This window comes from Esox lucius, chromosome 18 (assembly GCF_011004845.1).
Source record: "Esox lucius isolate fEsoLuc1 chromosome 18, fEsoLuc1.pri, whole genome shotgun sequence".
Classification (NCBI taxonomy): Eukaryota; Metazoa; Chordata; class Actinopteri; order Esociformes; family Esocidae; genus Esox; species Esox lucius.
Window position 1 is genome coordinate 9,335,951 of NC_047586.1, and position 18,542 is coordinate 9,354,492.

At 40.3% G+C, this 18,542-nt stretch overlaps 1 protein-coding gene across 2 annotated transcripts; it reads right to left on the bottom strand.

The window, feature by feature from the left end:
• Nucleotides 1-266: 266 nt before the first annotated feature.
• On the bottom strand, nt 267-16,734 carry moxd1 (monooxygenase, DBH-like 1). 2 transcript variants are annotated; one of them, XM_010882909.5, is made up of 12 exons: nt 16,034-16,732; nt 13,642-13,788; nt 13,283-13,450; nt 13,032-13,115; nt 10,460-10,639; nt 9,076-9,178; nt 8,786-8,952; nt 8,364-8,555; nt 7,362-7,421; nt 2,063-2,205; nt 1,148-1,316; nt 267-691 (listed from the first exon to the last, which is right to left on the bottom strand). In XM_010882909.5, exons 1-12 carry the CDS (start codon nt 16,313-16,315, stop codon nt 533-535), a joined length of 1,854 nt encoding a protein of 617 aa, XP_010881211.4. In that variant the 5' UTR covers nt 16,316-16,732; the 3' UTR covers nt 267-532. The 2 variants fall into 2 exon arrangements, with proteins under 2 accessions (XP_010881211.4, XP_012993949.4); XM_013138495.4 differs by lacking the exon at nt 10,460-10,639 and having other exon boundaries at nt 16,034-16,734.
• Nucleotides 16,735-18,542: the final 1,808 nt, after the last annotated feature.

Consider the following 18,542-nt stretch of genomic DNA (forward strand, 5'->3'; position numbering starts at 1 on the left):
CAAGTTATGTACTCCGGAGAACTCCTCCGCAATACATTGTGGGCCTAACTTGATGCTGATTCATGAAATGATTATAGGCTGTTCTATATGAGCAATGTGTCGTGCTATACTAGCCAAGAGGTCATGTGTCATACTCAACATCAATGACTTAGGACGTGAACTTAGACCACCTTGACCATGAATAATACTCCCAACTCGAAAACACATCTGGAAATAAACATTTATTGGACATACAGAATACATATGTATTATATATAGACCCCCCCCCCCCAGCACGTTACTGTCAGACCATCAGATGAAAGATTTCTTTATAATAACGTGTTTCCGACGACCAAAGCGTTCAGAAGTCATCCTAAAAATTCTGTTGTTGCTGTCTAAGTACTGAATTTGCATTAAACAGGCCTCCCAATCACACATTATGAATCTATCGGCGTGGAGAGATTCCAGGAATGTGAATTTTTTCTTTAGTCAAAGGACTTCTTTCACAGCCAGTGTGAGAGAACGAGTGGTTCATACAGTGCTTGGCTATAGGCTAGAGGCCTGAACAGGACTGGACTATGGCATATGTAAGGCACATTGTAAAGAGTAGTAGAACCACTCCACTGTTTGGGTCCGAGGCAGATGGGCACATCATGGAGGGAGGCTTGACTTCGGACTTCACCTCCCGTGGTGATACTATCATCCCTTGAGTCTAGAAGGAAAAGAAACAGGGAACTATGAGTATCTTAGAAATACTAGAAGCAGTTTTAAACATAATTTAATCTATTTAAGCGAACTGTTTAAAATACACATAAAGCAACATCCCAGATGAGTTAAAGATCACTACTATAATGCTTTCCTGTGGATGACATACTTCCTAACTGAAAGGACTACATTACTACATGACCCTCTCTCAGCATTCATCCACCAATAATTGCATGCCGTGTCACAAATGTCATGGAGTGACCAATAGCTAGGGCAACTTTTATCACGCCTTATTTGGAGGTCTCGAAAAATGCATTGGGCTCATTAATACTGTTAACTAGATTCCAGTGGCAAATTTGAATTGTTACATTTAAAAAAAAGCCCGGTTCATAAATAGGCCACGTCTGCTCCAGTCCAAGCCCCATGATCCTGACACAACACCCAGCTCTGACTGAACACTCACCCCCCACTCGTCCTGGCCCCACTTGGAGCAGCGCACATTCATAGGCAGCTGTAAAACCATCTCGTTGAAGGACCGCCCTCTTTTCTTGGACCACCTATACTTGTCCATGGCTTCTGTGAAGGAGAGGTTGCTGTACTTCTTTGGGCTCTTGATCAGGAATGGCCAGGTCCTATGACAGAGGAAAACTCACAGTAAGGCATAGTTAATAAGACAAAATATACGGTGGTGTAAAAAGCTATTTTTGTATATATTTGGACATATGTATATGTAAGCTTCAATTGAAGAAATTACACTGAAAGATTACACTTTGCAATCATTTATTCATCATAGTGTGGAAAGAATAAGTACACCCATAAATACTGCTGCCCCCTAAGCTGATGTGGTCATTTCTTGTAACTTTTCATCAGGCTCTTGCATCGACCGGGAGGAATTTTAGCTTACTCTTCTTCACAGTGCTGCTTTAATCCGTGAAATGTTTGAGGGCTTTCTTGCATGCACTGCCAACGTCAAGTCCTGAGATCAGGACTTTGCCGGGACCATTCTTCGTCAGCCTTCCATTTCTTCTTTCTGAGCATTTCTGTTGTAGCTTTTCATTCTGTGTTCGGATCTCAAATTGTAAGCAAAGAACAATGTCTGTACTGCAACAGGATACCACCTCCATGGTCTGGAAAACCTCTAGCAACAGGCTGTGTCTTCAGCAAGTTGTGGTAGCTCACACGTGACAGTGCTTTTCAAAACTGAGAAATATGGCAGAGGCTATGTTGTGTTTTGGCCATGTATGTCTGACACTGGACCAGGCTCTCCTCATTGATCGTGATGGCGAACTGCTGACAACAGCAGTTTGATGAACTGTGAAGTGTACGGAAAACGGTGCGTCTCCCTAGAAACAACCGGAATGTGTTGCCATACACTTACGTGACAGGAACCTGGATCTCTTTGACTCCGATGAATTTAAGCTGCTCGTGGATTTCAGGAAGGCTCTCACATCTGGCTAGGTTGACTCTGGGATAGTAGAGCAGATAGGAGAGACACATCTCATCCCTGGTGCTCAGACCGCCCTGCGGTTAAACCAGAGGAGAAGAACAAGAGGAATGTGAGGCATTTTCAGTATGCTCAATATTAAACTTCAATACAAACACTTACTTAATAGATTTATTATGCTTTGCTATTATGCAAGATTTCAAGTGTTCAGAACCAGAACATGAGTAACCTCAGTTAGCAGCTAATTGTTGTAATAACTTTTTTTCCTACAAATGTGGCTAAAATATTGGTTTGATCAATCCAATATTATTCCTGAAAATAAGACTCTCAGGAACACATATTTTTCTTCTGTTACCCTGAGATCTGTACTATTTCCGTTAGAACAGAGTGAACAGAACCAGGCAATAAAACTGGTCCTTTCAGCACAAAAAATCATAAAAAAGGATTGCCTGATGGTCTTACTAAATATTTTCCTGAACTTTGCAGAGCTTTCTACTTTGTTTCAATGAAAATATTATTACTAATCAGTCTAAAAATGTTCTTTGTTTAAACAGGCATATTATAAAATCTTAACATGGTTGTTGAATAAATATTGAATACAATATTTTTTACATGGTGAGATTGCACTGTTTAATATGTATATCAAAATTGAGTTAAACATGCATTGGAACCAAGAGCTAAACAGAAATTCCACATCTATGACTCCTGATCTGTTAAAATATGGTATCCAGCAGATAACAAACTATAAAAAAATGAACCCGCTACTGCCGAAACCCTTGTGTTGAGGAGATATATTTATGTATTTTTATGACACAAATGTATAGCTGCTAATAATAACACTAATAATATGTTCATTAAGTAGGTGAACTATGGTGAAATTCCCCTTCAACAAACAATAAGATTTGGTACACAAGCCACAAAAAAAGATCTGACTTAGATTATGTACCACTTCAGGCAATATTATTTCTAACAGAGAAGACAATGGCAGTGCCTTATGGCGCCATGTGCTGGACAACGTTGTAATGGCAAGCAATGTATAATATGGGGAACATACACTCACCTAAAGGATATTAGGAACACCATACTAATACTGTGTTTGACCCCCTTTCCCCTTCAGAACTGCCTTAATTCTACATGGCATTGATTCAACAAGGTGCTGAAAGCATTCTTTAGAAATGTTGGCCCATATTGATAGGATAGCATCTTGCAGTTGATGGAGATTTGTGGGATGCACATCCAGGGCACGAAGCTCCCGTTCCACCACATCCCAAAGATGCTCTATTGGGTTGAGATCTGGTGACTGTGGGGGCCATTTCAGTACAGTGAACTCATTGTCATGTTCAAGAAACCAATTTGAAATGATTCGAGTTTTGTGACATGGTGCATTATCCTGCTGGAAGTAGCCATCAGAGGATGGATGGGTACATGGTGGTCATAAAGGGATGGACATGGTCAGAAACAATGCTCAGGTAGGCCGTGGCATTTAAACGATGCCCAATTGGCACTAAGGGGCCTAAAGTGTGGCAAGAAAACATCCCCCACACCATTACACCACCACCAGCAGCCTGCACAGTGGTAACAAGGCATGATGGATCCATGTTCTCATTCTGTTTACGCCAAATTCTGACTCTACCATCTGAATGTCTCAACAGAAATCGAGACTTATCAGACCAGGCAACATTCTTCCAGTCTTCAACTGTCCAATTTTGGTGAGCTCGTGCAAATTGTAGCCTCTTTTTCCTATTTGGAGCATCAACAAGGCATTTTCGCCCACAGGACTGCCACATACTGGATGTTTTTCCCTTTTCACACCATTCTTTGTAAACCCTAGAAATGGTTGTGCGTGAAAATCCCAGGAACTGAGCAGATTGTGAAATACTCAGACCGGCCCGTCTGGCATGCTCAAAATTGCTTAAATCACCTTTCTTTCCCATTCTGACATTCAGTTTGGAGTTCAGGAGATTGTCATGACCAGGACCACACCCCTAAATGCATTGAAGCAACTGCCATGTGATTGGTTGATTAGATAATTGCATTAATGAGAAAATTAACAGGTGTTCCTAATAATCCTTTAGGTGAGTGTACATGGCAGAATTTACAAATTCACAGAAACATACAATTTTGTTAAAATCCTGTCTTATATTGTTCCACAACAACAATTTAATGGCATGTCTAACCCTGAACAGTAGAGAGACACTTCAGAAGAAAAGTAGACCCATTTTACGACTAGTCGTCAGTAATTTGTTAGTTTGATGTCTCTGTAAGAAACTGTGCCAGTAGTTGCAAACAGCTATATAACCAAGCTCCATCTGTGGCCATAGGGCTGTATTTGCAGACAGATTGTTCAGCCAAGAACAGACAGCCTTTAACACATATGTGAAAGTAGCAACCAAGAGTTTCAAACTGAAGAAACACAACTCATTCCTGTTAACAGAAAGTACAGATCACATAATTGTACTTATTCATTTATACTCATTAGATTTATATAATCTTGATATTGTAGTAGGAATGAAGCTATCCTTCAGCATAATATCCATTCAAAAGTAAGGATGGTCAATATGGGCTTTGCTCTTATTGTAAACCTGAAGTGAAAGGAAAAATGTCAGCTCTGTTAGGACTGACAGGGACAGATCTATCAGGATAGACAGGGTAAGATCTATTAGGATTAGGATAAACAGGGTCAGATCTATTAGGATTAGGATAGACAGGGCCAGATCTATTAGGATTAGGAAAGACAGGGACAGATCTATCAGGATTAGGATAAACAGGGTCAGATCTATTAGGATTAGGATAGACAGGGCCAGATCTATTAGGATTAGGATAAAAAGGGTCAGATCTATTAGGATTAGGAAAGACAGGGCCAGATCTATTAGGATTAGGATAAAAAGGGTCAGATCTATTAGGATTAGGAAAGACAGGGACAGATCTATCAGGATAGACAGGGTCAGATCTATTAGGATTAGCATAGACAGGGTCAGATCTATTAGGATTAGGATAGACAGGGTCAGATCTATTAGGATTAGGAAAGACAGGGTCAGATCTATTAGGATGGACAGGGTCAGATCTATTAGGATAGACAGGGTCAGATCTATTAGGATGGACAGGGTCAGATCTATTAGGATGGACAGGGTCAGATCTATTAGGATGGACAGGGTCAGATCTATTAGGATGGACAGTGTCAGATCTATTAGGATAGACAGGGTCAGATCTATTAGGATGGACAGGGTCAGATCTATTAGGATGGACAGGGTCAGATCTATTAGGATGGACAGGGTCAGATATATTAGGATAGACAGGGTCAGATCTATTAGGATAAACAGGGTCAGATCTATTAGGATTAGGAAAGACAGGGTCAGATCTATTAGGATTAGGAAAGACAGGGTCAGATCTATTAGGATTAGGAAAGACAGGGACAGATCTATTAGGATTAGGAAAAACAGGGACAGATCTATTAGGATTAGGATAGACAGGGTCAGATCTATTAGGATTAGGAAAGACAGGGTCAGATCTATTAGGATTAGGATGGACAGGGTCAGATCTATTAGGATTAGGAAAGACCAGAGATGGGGACAAGTCACACATGGTCAAGTCCAAGCAAGTCTCAAGTCTTAACCATCAAGTCTCGAGTCAAGTCTCAAGTCACAGTTCAGATAAATCAAGCAAGTCAAGTCAAGTCAAGGGTTCACCCTAAGCAAGTCAAGTCGAGTCCTTATAAGTTTCAAGTCAAGTCAAGTCAAGTCACAGTACTAAAGAGATGAACACACACACACTGTCCTCTGTTTCTGACGTGCGCTCGGTGCGAAGCTCGATTTCAAAATCAAATACCGTTCCGTCTCTGGTTAGAATCCTGCTGCGTCCATAGCAACGCGCTGTTTTTCATGGCAACGGTCTGTTATCTAGAAATAACACGCATTCTGCACTGGAATTCAGCCAATCCATGTAATAAGGGCTAATAATAACAACCTTATAAACTAATTATTGTGACTGAAAAACTGCCTAATATGTAATTACGCTGTAATTATTCTTGTCTGTATGAGTAAAAAAATAAAACTGTTCGAAATGTTTAGGTGCTAGCAATCACATCGGCGCCTCCACTTTCATGCAGTAAAGTTAACTGTTATGGTGTAAGCACAATGCTTTTTAGTTTCCACGCGCAGTCCACAAACACTTGAAAATGCGCACATTTAATACAGACATTATAGCCTACGTGTAATAATATACATGCCCGCTCATTTTAAGATGCCCATCAACATTAAAATTCAGGCTATGCCACTGTTATAGTCAAATTCCCTTACATCTATTTAACAGACGTATTCAGTAAGGATAATGGTCACATTTCTAACAAGAAAAAAACAAACATAATATGGAACCAAGGCCAATTATGACAAACAAAATATTAATTCATTACATTAGTAACTTAATCGTTATAGATCTTAGTGAAACTCAATATAAGAGATTACTTTCTTACCTTTCCTTGTGGTTCTTAAAATGACGAATGACATTTGACGTTTTTGCATATTTAGCATCTGGCAAATCTTTTTTTATTCACACGGTCCAGTTCAAAGTCCTTGTATCCAAACGATACTATTTGTGGAGCTCCACTAACGTTACTGTCCGCCATGTTTGGCGCGGTTTGAATTGTGCATCGTTAAAGGCACATACGCTGATTAGTGGTGCTGATGTCACAACATATAAAATAATTGTATTGCTGTTTGTTTATTATAAGTTCAAGTCATTGTCGAGTCTTCCACTTCAAGTCAAGTTAAGTCTCAATTAACTTGTTCTCAAGTCAAAGTCAAGTCATTTTGATACTTTAATCAAGCAAGTCACAAGTCCTGAAAATTGTGACTCGAGTCAGACTCGAGTCAAGTCATGTGACTCGAGTCCCCCACCTCTGGGAAAGACAGGGTCAGATCTATTAGGATTAGGAAAGACAGGGTCAGATCTATTAGGATTAGGATGGACAAGGTCAGATCTATTAGGATTAGGATAGAATTGGTGGCACAAATATTTGTGAACAGGATCATTATCTCACATGCATAAACAGACATGTGAAAATCATGAACTCAGCCCGATGAACAACAGGACACGTCAAACCGATCGTTAGGAAGATGCCAGATAATAGGGATGAGCTGGTTTCAGGGCTGACAGCTCGGATTTAAAAGCCCTATGATAGCAAGCGAAGTCAGGCAAAGTATCATTTGATCCACGTGGTTGAGTAGTGCTGTCTTACCCAAGTCATGTTTTGTCTGCCTTTTGTGGTGTACTTGCATTCAGTGATCAAATTGTCACCCTGAAAAGAAAGCAGATTGAAATCTAGGCCATTTGTTGTAAATAGAGAAGCCCACGTCACACAGAACGGCGTTGTCACGAAATACATCTTCAAGATTATACTAAAACAATCGTATCCATAGAAGAGTTATTAAAAGAGGTTTATGCATGGTTGTGCTGCGGTCAAAGGAGACAGTAAACAGAAGCTGGTCTGGCTTCTTTTGACTAATGTTTGGATGTGCTCTTGAATGAACCCAAATTCATGTCTGGTGAATAAATGCTTTGAAACACTATCAATCCAATATAGCAGCAGATAAATGATTGACATATTCTGATATTGCAATGCAAAAAGCAGTGGGCTAGAATCAAAACCATACTATGGTGCACAGGCAATAGCCGCTAAGACCATTTAGCTCGGGCTAGGTAAAAATCAATGTACGTAATCAGAGCGGGTTACCATGTTTTTATAATAATCTCAAATTCACCTGAAATCCACTAGATATTTGGTGTCCACTAGTTAAATTCAGTGTGTCCACTAGATAAATTCAGTAGACAAATTCAGTGTGCTTTAAAAATCAACGGGACCTAAAAACTATAAAGAATGAAAACCTGTTGGCCGGCAAGTGGGAGCACTTAGAAGTTCAAATGAAATGTAATCGGTGCACACAACTGTACCACACCTACACCTGGAGATGAACCTGCCCGAGCTAACAGTGAACAGCAACTCCTGACGTGGGTAGGAAAGGTGTAGGTTTTGGAGTCAGTGTCAGCGCTTACGTGAGGAACAGCAAAACATGAAACGCCACTTATGTCCTGTATCTACTGTGTAGGTGGATCCCGACTACTTCTCAGAGTGGGGAGGAAAACATGCTTGGACCTGCATGGGAAGCTCAAAAGGCACATCGATATTCCTGTTCTCTACACCACCTAACATGTCAGAGAAACCGTCCGGCGTTGTACCAACAGGCAAGAGAAGCCTCTCGTCCTTCAGCAGCTGGAACTCCTGAAAGTTGAAGTCAAACTCCTCGTCGTGTGACAGGGGCTGCAGCTCCTCCTGGTCCCGGAAGTGTCTGGTTCTGATGGCACGGCCAGCTAGGTGGGCATGCATCAGAATGGCAAACACCCTCACTCCGCTGGGCATCTCTTGGCCTAGGGACTGACAGAGGAGCAAAGAGACGTTCGCCGCAATACATAAGCAAAAACCTTCTTTGTAGTTTAATTGAACTCTTTGATTGCTGTTTTGGTTGAAACCAGACAGAGGCCTCTCATTGCGGGTGGTATATATCAGTAATTTAACTTTGGATGTGTCACTCCTGTATATTTCCTCAAGTGAAACGGGAGTGACTGGCAGGGCCGCAGACTGAGAGACACAGTGGTCTGTGGTACCTCCTGGAGACACTCGTGCGTACAGTGTCCCTCCGAGACGAACTCTGGCATCCCTGGCGGCAGCATGTGGTAAAGACTGACCCACACGCCGGTCTCAATCACGCCCGCATCATACTGACGCAGCTCTGGGGTGTAGAACAGGCGCAGGCCAGAGCTGTCCACCACTCCTGACCGGGGGGAAAGGTCATAATGAATCACCGGTCGCACCGCCGATTGCCGCGAGGCAGGTTTTGCAGCGCGCGGTGTGATAAGATAGACAGACCTGGCCACGCCTCATTGCGTGAGTATACCTTGTTGAAGGTCTGGGTTGTCATAGTGGACCTCCATCAGGACATAGACAGGGTCTATCGATGTGCCAATGGACAGTCCAACATGGGGTGGATAGGTGAAGCCCTGGGGGTACACGGAGAAGAACACTTAACAGGTCGACGGGGGAACTGTTTACGTGACATTGTAGAATTGCTAGAATCTGGCATGTGACATTCTAGAATCTGGCATGTGACATTCTAGAATCTGGCATGTGCATTAATATATTTATTTTTTATTAATCTGCGTAGGTTTTCTTTCTTTATGAATTTGGGCACATTGTCTGATTCTGTACCAAATGATATGGTAGCTTAATGAATTGATTAGGTTGAATTATGTTTAGCAGGTTTATTAATATCATCATAATATCGTAATATGGAGAAAAACAATTTGTGTTTTTTTGGCAAACACAAATCAGCGCATTGCATTTAGACACACAAAGTTAATACCGGAATCTTCAACTCAAAGACCTACTAAATGCTTAGATTAGAAATACATTTCAATACCTCACCTAACAAGAATAATACCTTTTACTACAACACATTAGAAGGGATCTTAGACAATTCCTTGGAACAGAATAATCCTTCTAGTTCCTTGAAATACCAGTTCCAATCAAAGGGCCAATGCTGTTTAGCAAACTTAAAGAGTTTACATTTGTTGACCATGCGGGGTTTGGTGTCAAAATGAAGAAAACAACTCTAGTGTATCTAATGTAAGACATCATGGTGGATCTCTGATGTTCTGAGGCAATTTTAGGGGCACTTGCAGCATCATTAACATTACTCAGTACCAGGATATTATAGCCCAAATCCTGGTTGTCTCTGCCTGGAGGCTGAAACTTTGCCGTAAGTACATCTTCCAACAAGACACACTTCAAAGTCAACAAACAGATTGCAAAGTTGTCACATTTTACAATGGCCATCTCAGTCTGTGAACTTGAAACCCATAAAAAAATCTAAATTGAAGCTATCACTTGAAGAGGGAAGTCCATTAGCACAGGTCAGGGATATCAAGTATCTAGAAGGATTATTTTGGACGAATAGTCTTAGATTCCTTCCAATGTGTCCTCCAACTTATTCAACATTTTACAACAATAATTTGTGCATGGTGAAGTATTAATAGGTATTGAAAACAGAGATGTCCATAATTTTAACACTTACATTTCTGAGATTTTTGTTACATTTCTTGAAACATAATATTTTTCTCTGAGCAAAACAGTTTTTTTAAAATACAATATAGCTCAGTATTACATTATTTATATACATTTGTCATTACTATTTTTCATCTCAATACTATCCATGTAGTATTAAATTCATAACAAAACTGAATACAAATGATTACAAACAGAAATAAATGCACAAAGCCCACCTCACCACCAATGGCCCAGGCAAAGACTATCGTCTCACAGGTGAGAAAGGAGTCAGGCATATTTGGATGGTAACATTCATGGCCAGAATAGAGCTCACTCTCATTCAAGCGACTATCACACTGATACAACAAAATGTGATGTACAAGGTTCTCATGGCCCTTTTCAATCAAAGGCTCAATCTGTAAACAAAAAAAAAGAGAAGAAAGTGGTCAATGTTAGTGTATTGTAACCATTTGAATTGCCTACACTTGCCTTAAAATACCTCAAGTGTTACACTCACACAAGTGATTTTGTGGGCCCTGTTCACCTAATGATGGAAGCACAGAAAAATAAAAGGTTTTCCTCAATGGGGGCCTCCAGTTTGGACTGAGATTCTGAGCAAAGCAGCTTGCGGCCTGCTGGGCAAACTGTGACATCATACTGTGAGGCCTCCTTTCAAATCAGCAGGACACAAGACCAAAGCTTGGCCTTTGACCACAATATAAATATTTAGACATTCTTCCTTTAACTTTTTCTCAAATGTATTTATTTATGGTGAAAACAGTCAACGGAGTCAAGGTCTGAGGCTGAGATTGTGCCATGGGAGTGGGGGGATAGATCACCTCTTGTTAGACGATTTTGTCCTGTTTAACAAACTGCCTTTCGAGAACACTTTATAGGCCGCTTTCTCTGAATAAAGTATTTTATTGAACAGAATACATATACCAAGCTAAAATCAGCCGGTTACATAAATGTTTTCAGGAAGTATTTCATACCGTAGTCAGCTAAACATGAGGTGGTTACAGTGCCAAAGATAATAACGTGGGGTTGAGGTGGTGAAACATCCCACAGAGGGATGAAGCAGGTGGTGAAACATTCCACAAAGGGATGAAGCAGGTGATGAAACATCCCCATAGGGACAAAGTTGGTACTGAAACATCCAGAGAGAGATGAAGCAGGTGGTGAAACTTCCCCAGAGGAATAAAAAAGGCACTGAAACATCCAGAGAGAGATGAAGCAGGTGGTGAATCGTCCCACAAAAGGATAAAGCAGATGGTGAAAAATCCTCAAAGGGACAAGTGGGTACTAAAACATTCACAGAAGGATGAAGCATTTGGTTTAACTTCCCCAGATGTATGAAGCATGTGGGGCAGGATGCAAAATGATAATTGTATCATAGAAATCTTGGCTTTTAAGTGTAAAGAAGGGATCACTTGTACGACGCGAGCAGAGACAATACGAATAGGCCCTAAAAATGTGGGTGTAAATTATAAATGTGGGTGTAATATTATAAATTAAAACCCCAAAAGAACTAAAATGTTTTACTACAAGATGCAAATTTAAAAGTCTATATAGACCACAGATGAATTGAATGACACAGTAATATTCACATCACGCAAAATAACAGATGTCTTACACACGGCTTCTTACTCACTGACTCATCGCCACGGACACGCACATGAAATCATCTGGGATGGAAAAATAAGAATGTTTAATGACAACGGTCTGAGTCCCACGTGGCATCTGGACACAGAAATTAGTTCTGTTTTATCCTACTAATTGTGGAATGGCAACGCTTTCAGTGTCTTTCAGTGTTCATGCAAGAGCTCTTTCCAAAATAAAAGCTCACAAAAAATCTGACAGTAACAGTGCATGATAAGTAGTATAGTGGAATTAGAGATCGACATGAGTCCTGCAGCTGTTATGTAATAAGGCAAGGATTTTCCAGACCTTTTTTTCTTCGACCATTACACAACTCCTCCGAATAATGGGATGGACACTGGATATTTTTCTAGTAGAATGGTGCCGAAGTTTCTCAGTCTAGGCTCTAATTATCCTTAGAATGGAGGAGTGGAGAACAGAGGAAAAGAGCCAGATCCACAGTACAGTAAGCTAGTGGCTAGAGGGGAGTTAGAGCAGAAGGAGCTAGCTATATTTATATCTTTCATGCTCTGGTTCCTTCAACGACTGAAGACTCTTTGTTTTTAGCTTTTTCTCAGTGCAAGGCTTCTAAAGTCAAAAGAGGGCATTGCCATGGCAACATCGAAAGCAAGCATTTTGTTTTTTACTTGGCAGAACACTCCCACTGTAAGTAATATAACGAAAAACAGTAGCAATATTCCATACTATGTTGACATACCTACAGCGATAAGTAAAACATGATAATGTCGTTTCAAAACCATGTCAAAACCCACTAAGGCAGAAGAAAGGTGTCATCCTGCACTTCAGAATCAAAATCGCAAAAGCCACATCCTATAATCAAGTTGTTTTTAAAGGCTTTTGATCTTACTAGTTTTTGTTTGGGTATCATTTATATAATGGCTCTTTTATTACACAGTAGCAATTTAGATCTTCAAACATGCGACAGGTGTGCCTCAGCAGTAGCAGAAAGCTCCCCAGAGGGAAAATACACTTCATATGGCAGCAATGAAAGATGCAGGCAGACAAAAAAGAACTCGACTATATACAGTAGGTGAGATGAGTCTTGAAAATAACCTTGAACGAGACATATGACGGCTAACAGGCGACTCCATTTCAAAGGTAATTCTGTGACTTATTTGCTACTGTGTAGTAGCATAATTACACACTCACTCTAACGATGTGATGCTTCTGCTGCACCTCTTGGATCTTAAATATTTGACACCAGTATGTAGTGTCCTTGAACGGCACTGGCACCTATCTTGAGAGAAACAAACAGACAGAGAGACTAACATTTACTCTCCATACAATTTGAGTTATCATAAATCTGGCACAATGCAAATAGAGAGTATGAAAGGCACCAAGAGCTGGATGCAGTGGAAGACGGACTACAGCTTTGTTGCTGGCCCAGCTGTCACACTTACGTTCATGTTTTGCAAGTTGAAAGAGACTGTCCCAGAGGGAATATTAGCTTTACTTCCTGGGTCGAGTAACCGCATACTCTTCCTCCCCCTGTTCACTCCATGGTACTTCGGTCCTGAAGACCCAACGTCTTCACTGTGGTAGGCCCAGATCACCCTCACTGTGCTTCCCTGGGCAGGTAACACACATTCACATTTATTATCATTGCTGGAAAAATGCTGGAACAAGTACAATAATGCCTTTGTGATGCACTGGCGTTTAAACACAGATTACTACAAACCCTAACCCCCACACACACACACACACACATATCAACCCCCACATTTCTATGGTTATCACATTTCCACCCACCCCCCCATACCGTGATGTCCTTGTCACTTGTGTCACAGGTCAGGAGATCTCTGCTGAAAGCCAGGACAGTGTGTGTACTGTTCTCTTTGCCATACTCCAGTCTGTAGTTCTGCTGCAAATCTCGGTGCACTTCTCTGTTGGCGTCTGTGAAGTAATCCTGTTGAAAGCATTCCTGATGAAACACAACTGTCCTGTCCGCAATAACACAGTTATGATCTAGGGGGCATGACAGTTTTCAGTCAAAAAAAACAAAACTGAAATGACCAAACTTTGGGAAAAAACAATATTCTGTCGGCACTATTGAAAAGGCAGTGTGGAATAATAATGTGCATCGCTTTCCTGAATTAATGATACGTTACTTTAAAAGTACTATAGCTGGCACGATCATAATGTGTTTTCAATTAAAATTAAAATTAAAGTATTTTGAAAGAAAATCTGTGAAATCATTTGGATCCAGGAATAGAGATGAAAGCTTCAGGGTCTTGCCTAGACACCACAGTCTATGATTTGTAACAAACAATTAGTCAATTAGCAGAACGGCCATCCTCAATGTGACAGACACCTTGGTATATTTTAGCAATACATTCAGGCACTTCATTCAGATTAGAGTCATGGACATAACCCTCTAAGATCTCAAATCTACATTTAATATAATGTCATGTAAAAAGGTATGCTGTCTGGTAGACATGCTTTTAGCTGCCACATCATCATGGAGCGTGTTGCAGAAGGACCTGAAATTTGACTGCTGCTGATTTTGAATTGCAGGTTGGAGGGCACCTAAATGTGGCATGCTTTTTAAATCCTGCTCTTTCAAACGTCTATGCACTAACACCATCATATCGTGTGGTTTTAATATTGTGTTTTGTGTTGAACTATGTACTGTATGCCGTTTTATTATTGCGGTGATGTTATGTTGTATTTTGTGTTGTACTGTGGACATTGTTTTCATAATGTTGCAAATATTTCTTTTTTTTTGTGTGGTACTATGGAAGTTGTCAATGCTCACTTTGTGACCTCTGATTAAATAACAGATTAAAAAGAGCCAGGTAATGCAGTCAAAATGCAGAAAAAATGTATGGATAGGATACACATAAATAGAATTCTACTTGTCTATGTACACAATATGTAAAAGAAAAACACTGTCTTCAAAAAACAGTCCTACAGTAATACTCATTCACAGCATCTGATGATAAACCTATGTAATTACAATATGAAAAACATTCACTGAATATCTAAACTGGTAAAAAAAATAAAAAAAATAAAATCTGCTTTTCTGAATGGTCTTGTAACTTGTCAAAAAGGGGTTTAAAAGTCAATACATGCTAAATGCTCATCAGATGTCCAGAGTGACCTGAGTACATTTTGAAAGAAACATTGTGTTTTTGGTGAAGTGTAGACACTTGAAATGCTATGCCTTTTATACAATATTGGTGGGACCACCCTATTTGGGGTTTTAATATTTAATATAGCTGGGACCACGCTATCTGTGTTTTTCTTAAAAAGATGGGTCTGAAGAAATTTTACAAAAAAATCTGAAAAAGAATAAAGGCCTGACTATACATTAGAGTGAAATTCTAGTTTTTAAAAAATGAGGATATTTGAGGTTATATCGTTGTTTGTATAAATTGAGGCATTTATAAGATATATTAATATACAATATATATTCCTCAATAACCAATGAATGTATACTGTACATCGTTTATTTAGCAGTCCAAAATACATATAGAAAGCAACTAAGGACCCCATCAGTATGTGATGTCACCCACATTTCTGATTTAAAGAGAAATTGTAATTTGTGGTCTACTTGGGATGTCCAAATCACTTAAGATCTAAGTCAACCTGAAGTCTGTGTCTCGGAGTTCATAACAGGTAGACATATGGGCCCCAGGCTTATAAACTCAGCCCTGTTGTTGTCAAGTGCCTGGCTGTAGTCGTTATCCTGATCACTGCCATGCACCGCTTTTAAATATACAACTGTTTCACTACAGCGCCAAAAACCAAACAACAACATGGGCAACAAAACCACTGCGGCAGTCTCAACATAAACCCTGGCCGTCAGGTAACACAATGATTTTTTTTGTTTTGCTTTTTGCTGAACTGTGTGGAATTATTGCCATTAAATTAGTCACTGGTCCCAGAGGCAGAATGAGCTTCCTGTGATGAGTAGAACCCTAAATATTTTGAATTTACTATTTGTAATCTGTACGTAGTTACGACCAGTCCCATGATGTATGTCTCATACATTAATCTACTCACAAAATTCCAACATAAAGTTTAACATTGTCATTCCAGTAATTATTTTCATACTGAACTTCGTAGTATGAAAGCAGCCCATCTTTCATCTGTCAAAAAGATACCCGCATCACTTTCTTTTTGTAAAAGCCAGGTGAATAACACTTTACCTGTAAATAAGGCGTATCGTCCATGACTCCACCAATGACTATATCCGACAACGCCATGGCACCGTTGGGAGATAGACCAAACCCTATATATCCTTTCGTTTCTACTTCTATTTCAAATGTAATCGATCTCTGGTCAAACCTCCACTTAAGATGATACTTCCCATGAGGGTCCAAGATAGTTGAATGTTTAAATCCGCTCCCGTGGGAAAGAGTTGCGTAAAACCAGAAACTTGTGAAAAAAACTAGGACACAACGATATTTCGCGGGTAACATTGTGAACATAGACGAAATATCAACCTCTACAAACAAAACATTTCACCTTCAATGTCGTTGTTTGGATAAACGGTTGAGTCTTTAGAAGTGTCTGGTTTCCCAGTTGTGTGCGGGCAACTAAGCACGCACCCCCATCTGCGAGGATTGGAAGCAGCGCTTCTCTCATCCTCTCACTAGAACTGTCGAAACTTGTGCTAGCCCGTTTGATCTTCAGACACGTCCCACACTGCTACTCCTGGTTATGCCCAGAGGTTTGTTGTTCGTACAGGTGACTGAAGGCAATACAACATAGCATGTACCACAGCACGGTTTGATCAGAAGGGCTGCGTGACAAGCACATCCATTCAGAATGGTGCAGCAGGAAACCGTTCAAACGTGAATTTGGATGGACAGATTTTTGAACGCATACAGTAAGTAATTTACCCGAAGAGGCAGTTTCCCATTCACAGATTAAACCTAGGCCAGAACAAAAAATAAAGACCTACGACCTATGTTCCAGTGAGACAGATTTTTAGTCTGGACAATGATTATTCTCTGACAGGGGAACTATGGGTAAAAGTAAAAAAACCAAACATTTTATTACAGAAAACATAATTTTGTCCTAAAATGGAATACACAAAGAGAGAAAAAAAGCCATACATAGCATTAAATTAATGCTATGTATGGCACCAAGAAATCTGGTCACAATGCAGAGGACAAAAGAGATGAGGAGAGGATGTTAAATCACCCACTGAATAAAGCTGAATGTGTTGAAAATAAGTAGCTAAACTAGACTAAAAGACTGAAAATAACTATACTAAAACCATTGTGGAATAATTGAAGAATTGAGATTTAGTATATCGGGATATTTTTTATTCTATGTTAAATACTGTGGATATAAAAAGTCTACACACCCCTGTTAAAATGCCAGGTTCTTGTGATGTAAAAAATGAGACAAAGATAAACAATGTCCGAACCTTTTCCACCTTTAATGTGACCTATAACGTGAACAATTCTATTGAAAAACAAACTGAAATCTTTGAGGGGGAACATTTTAAATAAAAAACTCACAACCTTGTTGCATACAGTGGGGAGAACAAGTATTTGATACACTTTTTTTCAGGTTTTCCAACTTACAAAGCATGTAGAAGTCTGTAATTTTCATCATAGGTACTCTTCAACTGTGAGTGAAGGAATCTAAAACAAAAATCCAGAAAATCACATGTATGATTTTTAAGTAATTAATTTGCATTTGATACATCAGAAAAGCAGAACTTAATATTTGGTACAGAAACCTTTGTTTGCAATTACAGAGATCATACGTTTCCTGTAGTTCTTGACCAGGTTTGCACACACTGCAGCAGGGATTTTGGCCCACTCCTCCATACAGAACACCTCCAGATCCTTCAGGTTTCAGGGCAATACGAACTTTCAGCTCCCTCCAAAGATTTTCTATTGGGTTCAGGTCTGGAGACTGGCTAAGCCACTCCAGGACCTTGAGATGCTTCTTACAGAGCCACTCCTTAGTTGCCCTGGCTGTGTGTTTCGGGTCGTTGTCATGCTGGAAGACCCAGCCATGACCCATCTTCAATGCTCTTACTGATGGAAGGAGGTTGTTGGCCAAGATCTAGAGATACATGGCCCCATCCATCCTCCCCTCAATACGGTGCAGTCCTCTCCCCTTTGCAGAAAAGCATCCTCAAAGAATGATGTTTCCACCTCCATGCTTGATGGTTGGGATGGTGTTCTTGGGGTTGTACTCATACTTCTTCTTCCTCCAAACACGGCGAGTGGAGTTTAGACAAAAAAGCTAGATTTTTGTCTCGTCAGACCACATGACCTTCTACCATTCCTCCTCTGGATCATCCAGATGGTCATTGGCAAACATCAGATGGGCTTGGAAATGCGCTGGCTTGAGCAGGGGGACCTTGCGTGCGCTGCAGGATTTTAATCCATGACAGCGTAGTGTGTTACTAATGGTTTTCTTTGAGACTGTGGTCCCAGCTCTCTTCATGTCATTGACCAGGTCCTGCCATGTAGTTCTGGGCTGATCCCTCACCTTCCTCATAATCATTGATGAGGTGAGATCTTGCATGGAGCCCCAGACTGAGGGAGATTGACTGTCATCTTGAACTTCTTCCATTTTCTAATAATTGCACCAACAGTTGTTGCCTTCTCACCAAGCTGCTTGCCTATTGTCCTGTAGCCCATCCCAGCCTTGTGCAGGTCTACAATTTTATCCCTGATGTCGTTACAC